Here is a 6,358-nt window from a genome sequence, read left to right as displayed (position 1 = left end):
CTCCCAACTCCAGCCCTGTCACCAGCTCTGCTTCGTCCACTAAGCGGCTTGAACCAGCCTTAGGTCACCTTCACATTCTTCTTCCCTAAAGCAAAAAGCACGATTCACTTTGCCCTTCCCTGTCTTTGGCCTGGTATCAGCCACACCTCAGTCACCTTGAGGAGATCTTACCACTGTGTGGTGTTTTCATCCCCGGGAGAGAAGTCACTGGGATGAAAATAACCCACAATTAGAGCATGGATTCAAGCAGTACACCTGAGATCAAGGACTCAATTATTAAGTGGGTATTTGGAACAAAGACAAAAGAAAAGAGCATGTCCTCATTTAACATTGCAGCCACCTCTCCTTTCTGTGGGTAATAACCCTGCTGCACTGCAGAGTCAGGCTCATGTTGCACCCCAAACAGGGAAATTGAATATAAGTGTAATTAATGTGGGTATGTGCTGGTTAGAATCCACAGCCCCACTGGGCAGAGACCCACAGTATGGTTCAGGTTGAAAGGATCACAGTAGCTCACATCTGGTCCCATCTTCCTGCTCAGGCAGGGTCATCCCAGGGCACATGGCGCAGGATTGTGTCCTGGCAGTTGTGGAATATCTCCAGTGAGGGAGACTCCACAACCTCTCTGGGCAACCTGCTCAGGGCTCGGTCACTGCACAGGAAAGAAGTTTTTCCTCACGTTCAGGTGGGAACTTTCTGTGCGTCAGTTCTGGCTGCTCCTCTTGTTCTATTGCTTGGCATCACGGACGGTGACAGACATCTATGAAACTCCCTCTCAGCTGCCTTTTCTCACGGCTGAATAGGCCCCGCTCCCTCACCCTTTCAACTGATTATTTTATTCCCACTTTAGACTGCGGTGCGTTCTCAGATTACACAATTAAGGGCAGCGGGTCCGCCCCTTGCCGGGTGTCCGGTGCGGGGCTGCCCTCAGAGGGGCGCGGTGCCGCCATGCCCGGCGCCGGGCCCGGGCCGTGCCGGGGCGGTGCCGCCGTGCCCGGGGCGGAGCGGCCGCTCTCCGCCCGCCCTCAGCCGAAGATGGCGGGTGCCGGCCGAGTGTGGCGGCTCGGAGCGCTGCTGCTGCCGCCAGCCTGGCGGCTGCGGGCCCCGGGACGAGCTTTCAGCGCTGCGGCGGGACGGGGAGGCGGCGGTGGCGGCGGCCGCCTGCTGCTGGGCGCTGCGTTCGCGCTGGGCGGCAGCGCCGGGCTGTGCCTGGCGGCGCGGCAGCGCCTGCGGGAGCACTCGGCCGCTGAGGTAACGCCGGGGGCGGCTCCCCCTGATCCCCGCCGTGCTCTCCCCGAGGCCTGCGGGACCCCGCTGCGAGCCCCCGGGGACAGCGGTTCCCCGCGGACCGAGCGGCTCCTGCCCGGTTTGAGCGAGGGAAGAGCTTAAAATGGTCTGGGAGGCCCGTGGCAGAGCATTCCTTGAGCGGCTGTAAGGAAAGGCTGTCAGTGAGGGCTTCCTAGGGGTGTGGAGCCTTTTCTGTTGTTGCTTTTTCGCAGCACCCGCGCAGGGTTGTGTAACCCAGTAAATTGTAAATGAGAATCAAAGTGGGGTGGCTGCATTTGTTCTTGAATGCGTGAGCAATGATTGGCATGGCCTGTCAGACTGCTGAGGTGTAGCAGCTTTGCGAAACATCTCATAACTGATGTCCTGGTGGCCCTGGGCTCTCCCTGCCTTGTCCCAATTGTGCCCAGGTTGGTTAATCCCAGCAATGTGAACTTGAGCAGACACGTGCCTAAAATCAAATGCAAACTCTGCTCTCCCCACCTTGTGGCCTCAACAGAGGCTGATGTGGGGGAGGGATTGGCTTGTAAAGGCTTTGTTTGTGTTTTTTGTAATACTATTCAAATGATTTTTTTTTTCTATTGAATTCTGTTTTAAAGAATAGAAACTATATAAAAGGGTAAACTGTCTGGATTTAACTTTTTTTTCCCCCTGGCTGTGAATAGGAGTTTCCAGCACATTAAATAGGTGTTTAGAGAAACAGGTTATTGGTCCCAATGGATGGTGAATATTTAAATATTTGATGCCATTTAAAGAAAGCATCTGATAGCCAAGATATGCTCATGATCAGATGTTGACATTGAATGTCAGTGACTATGACTTCATGACAGAAATAAGGGTGGAAGGAAGGTAGTGTTAAAGCATAAAATTGAATATTCTGTTCTTTTTCTTCCCCAGCTGCCTGCAGGGAGTCTGCAGCTCACTCTCTACCAGTATAAAACGTGTCCTTTCTGCAGTAAAGTCCGAGCTTTTCTTGATTATCATGGCCTGCCCTATGAAATTGTGGAAGTGAACCCGATCATGAGGAAAGAGATCAAATTCTCTTCCTACAGAAAGGTGCCCATCCTCCTAGCCAACGCTGGTAGCCCTCTGGTAAGTCTCCCTGACTTGGAGCCTCAGCATGCAGGGGAAATGGTTTTGAAGCATTTCCTTTTCAATTTAACCTTCTTTTAAAAGGTTGTTCTAATCCTGTTTTTCAGCAATTGAACGACTCCTCGGTGATAATCAGTGCAATAAAGACCTATCTTATTTCCAGGTAAGAAAACAGGGTGATGAGAGAAGAGTTGAATGTGGAGGGCCCAGGTTAAGTAGAGATTTAGAAGAGACTGAGTGTGCTGTAAGTCCCTTGCTGACCTCAGGATTTGATGGTCTGGGTGACCTGAGCCTGGCTGTGATAATATGGGTGGTGCCTATATGTGTTGGGATGTATGATACAAAGCAAAGCTTGTACCTTTCAGAAGAACTTCCTCATCTGTGAGATTCTGTTTGCACAAAACCTGCTTCAACATGGACTAGTGTTAGTCCTAGAACTGAGCTTACAATTAGCCACTTATAACATCTAGAATGAAATGGCATTGTTGTGCCTATGGCCTGTCCTTTAGGTCTACTTGAGAATGGTAGGAAGTTTTATGTCTGCAGAAATTTCTGTTCTGTCACAGACAAAGGTAGCTGTTCCAGTCTGGCTTTTTTTTTTTTTTTTTTTTTTTTTTTTTTTTTTTTTCCAAATAGAATCTGGAACATTGTGCACTTCCTTTTAAAAGAATACATTTTATAGTGTGTATCTTTCAATCTGTCCTTTGCTCTTGCTCCTTTTTTGTAGCAGCTAGATCTGTGCTAAATGTGTTTCTTTTCACAGGAGGAATAGCTTAGAAGAAATTGTGTCCTTTTATCCACCTGTTAAAACAGTGACTGAGAAAGGCAAGGAAGTGCTTGAGTATGAGAATAAATACTGGCTCATGCTGGATGAGAAGGAGACAAAGAGAGTCTATCCTGTCAAAGAAGTGAGAGTGTAAGTGTTCTTCAGTTTTTGGGCTCTCCAAGTAGGGTCACAGCCTCCTCTATGTGTACTCAGGGTTAATGTAAAATCCCACTAGGGCTGACAAGTCTCGTCTCACCCCTGTTAGTGTTTCAAGCCTCATTAGTTTGTTTGCTGTGTTTGTTAGATAATTCAAAACAAAGCTGTTAGACAGCCTAGTTACCACCACCATGGTCACACAGGCCTTCAGTTGCCTCCAGTTTCCTTCTTGGCCTTTCCTTTGTGCCACAGAGGAATGCGGTTGAGGGAGAGTTTCCCTTCTTGCTTTATTTCTCATATTGGGCAGAGAACCTAATGCTCTTAGTCTTAAATTCAGTTTGAGATTGGAGGAGCCTTGCCAAAGATAACACTGCTGAGTGCATTTAAGGAAGGTCACCAGAGTATCTGGGTAGGAGTGTTTGACCTTGGAAGGATCTCTGGCTAAGGCTGCTGTGATCCTTCCTCCTGTAGCCCTTCTATCTGTACCTTGTTCACTGAAAACTTTCTTTTGACTGCTTGCAGGGAAGAAATGAAGTGGAGAAAATGGGCAGATGATTGGCTTGTTCACCTCATCTCCCCCAATGTTTACCGCACCCCCAAAGAAGCCTTGGCATCTTTTGATTACATTGTCCGTGAGGGGAAGTTTGGCACCTTGGAAGGTCTCTTTGCCAAATATGTGGGGGCTGTTGCCATGTTCTTCGTTAGCAAGAGGCTGAAGAAAAGGTTGGTATCACTAAGCACCAAGTACACAAGAAGAGAACCAGCTCCTCCTTAGCTGTAAACCACAGCTGTCAAAGGGCAGAACCTGAGTTTTAAACTGAGCCATTTAATCCTGTATGAGTAACCCCTCTACTCATCCACTGTTTAATTACTGACTGCCCCTTCACTCTGAAATACTGCCCTTACTTGCAAACCAAAACCAGCCTATAAAGTGAGAGGTGATAGAATGTTAAAGAAAGAAACAAACTTGTGTCTGCAGACTGATTCTTCTCTTTATCCAGACACCAGCTTCGAGATGATGTCCGAGAAGATTTGTATGAAGCAGTTAATGAATGGGTAAAAGCTGTTGGCAAAAATCGACTGTTCATGGGTGGGAACCAGCCAAACCTTGCTGACCTGGTAAGGACTTCATCCCTTATTATTGTTATTGTCAGGTGGATCACAGATTATCCTGCTGCTCATCTCTGTGAAATGGTTAGTACAAGTACAGGCAGAGAAGGTGAGCTACATAAGATACATTGACCTTTGTGCAGTAATACAGTTCCCACATGGTGGGGACTTCCTCATAACTGCACATAGATCCTGATCCTTCTTTGCTGTTTTCTCATGGAAAAACATGCATATTCTTAATTACCTTTCTGCCATTCACTCTTGCTAATCAGAAGGATGGATCAGATGGCAGGACAGGGGAAGAACCATACTGGCTTGGCTATTGAGACACTTGTACCCTAAACTGTTCTGCAATGCTGTTTCAGTGTTGTTCTGACCTCTCTGCTCTGCACAGGCAGTGTACGGGGTACTCCGGGTCATGGAAGGGCTGGAAGCCTTTGATGACATGATGGTTCACACCAATATTCAACCTTGGTACCAGCGCATGGAAGAAGTCATTCAAAAAACTGGAGTAGCAATCTGATGCTGGCTGCAGATACCTCCCTGAAGTACTTGCATGGTGAAAACTTCAGAAGAAATGGCTTTTATTCTTAGAGTTGACTGGTCACACCTGATGGACTGACACGTGGGCACAGAGACCACCCCGCTGAGAACATCAAGTCACTGTGAGAGAAGGGTCCAGTTGGGTGTTTGTAGGATGGAGACAGGTAAAAGAAAGACATTTTGGATTCTGCTGGAAAGGAGACACTCTGAACTGAAAAAACGCAGCAAAAAGGCTTCTTTCAGACAAGAGACATCCTTAGAGCAGGCTACTGTAAAAGCAAGATGCTTTTGGCTGGTGTGGCTGTGTCAGGTGTGGTAGGCCTGACCAACTTTTGCCTCAGGCTGTCTTCTGCTACTCATCTATGTCACCTGAAGTGTTTTCCTGACTGAGACACTGGATATTGGTTTTTAAGTGACAATATTTCCTGCAATAGAATCTTGTAAACCTAGTGCTAAGGGAACTGGAGGAATCTGCAGTGCTGGAGAAGGCACCCTTCCTCTGAGAGCAGCGAGGCTGCGCTCGGCAGGGCGTCTGCTTTCACTCTTCCATGTAAACGGTTCTCTCAGGACTTGATTCTGTACGGTCTGCAAGGATAAAGGCTGGCTTTATTCTGTCCCCTGTGTGAGGTCTGAGTCCTTACCTTACCCTTTACAACCGAAGAACATGCCCTACACTGAAATCACAAATGCAGAGCAGTTATTGGAAAGGCTTGTCTTGCATGAGATCTGGAATATCCTTGAAGATCAGTTTGTTCTTGTTTTAGAAGAAGAAGGATTAAGAGCCATCTGCATGGCCAGGGGATGTCTAGATGTTTCTGTCATGCAAGAGTAACAAAGGATTTGCTGATGTGGTGTCAGATTAGGAGCTGTACCTGCAGCTAAGTCTTCTGAGCTGTGCTGGGTAGAATTACAGAAAGTTTTTAAGGGTCCTCCCAACACAAACCAATCTTGTTCCAAGCCCCTGTCATAGGCAGGGACACCTCCCATTATACCAGATTGCTCCAAGCCCTGTACAGCCTGACATTGAACACTTCTAGGGATCCAGGGGCAGCCACAGGTTTTCTGGGCAAGTTGTGCCAGAGCCTCCCATCCTCACAGGGAAGAATTTTTTTGTAACACCCCAGGTAACCTGTCACTGGGAAGGCACTGCCCCTTGTCCAAGTCCTTCTCTAGCTGCAGAAATAATATTTGTCATAGCAAGAGACAATGCAGGTTGAAATGTGAGTAATCCTCTGCACAGCCCAAGACTTCAGAATCCTTAATTACCACCTTGATCAAGTTCTGTTTCCCTGGAAGAACAAGCAGGTTTCAGGGAATCTGATTTGTTCAGGTGCAGTTGAAGCTGGTCTGTAATGCAACTGCTTGCCTGGTGTGTGTTCAGGGAGAGTACCTTTATTGGTTGTAACA

General features: G+C 47.7%; 1 protein-coding gene across 1 annotated transcript; it reads left to right on the top strand.

Moving 5' to 3' along the window:
- Positions 1–932: 932 nt before the first annotated feature.
- On the top strand, positions 933–5,565 carry PTGES2 (prostaglandin E synthase 2). Its single transcript, XM_056504920.1, has 7 exons — positions 933–1,251; positions 2,182–2,376; positions 2,484–2,539; positions 3,140–3,292; positions 3,821–4,021; positions 4,300–4,417; positions 4,803–5,565. Exons 1-7 carry the CDS (start codon positions 949–951, stop codon positions 4,929–4,931), a joined length of 1,155 nt encoding a protein of 384 aa, XP_056360895.1. The 5' UTR covers positions 933–948; the 3' UTR covers positions 4,932–5,565.
- Positions 5,566–6,358: the final 793 nt, after the last annotated feature.

The sequence above is a fragment of the Oenanthe melanoleuca genome, chromosome 17 (genome assembly GCF_029582105.1).
Source record: "Oenanthe melanoleuca isolate GR-GAL-2019-014 chromosome 17, OMel1.0, whole genome shotgun sequence".
In the NCBI taxonomy this organism is placed as follows: Eukaryota; Metazoa; Chordata; class Aves; order Passeriformes; family Muscicapidae; genus Oenanthe; species Oenanthe melanoleuca.
This window is presented reverse-complemented; position numbering and strand designations above follow the sequence as displayed.

Coding starts and splice junctions, on each gene's coding strand:
- PTGES2 (XM_056504920.1), top strand. CDS start 949: ATGCCCGGCGCCGGGCCCGGGCCGTGCCGGGGCGGTGCCGCCGTGCCC. Junction 3,293..3,820: donor CCTGTCAAAGAAGTGAGAGT/GTAAGTGTTCTT, acceptor GACTGCTTGCAG/GGAAGAAATGAAGTGGAGAA. Junction 4,418..4,802: donor AGCCAAACCTTGCTGACCTG/GTAAGGACTTCA, acceptor TGCTCTGCACAG/GCAGTGTACGGGGTACTCCG.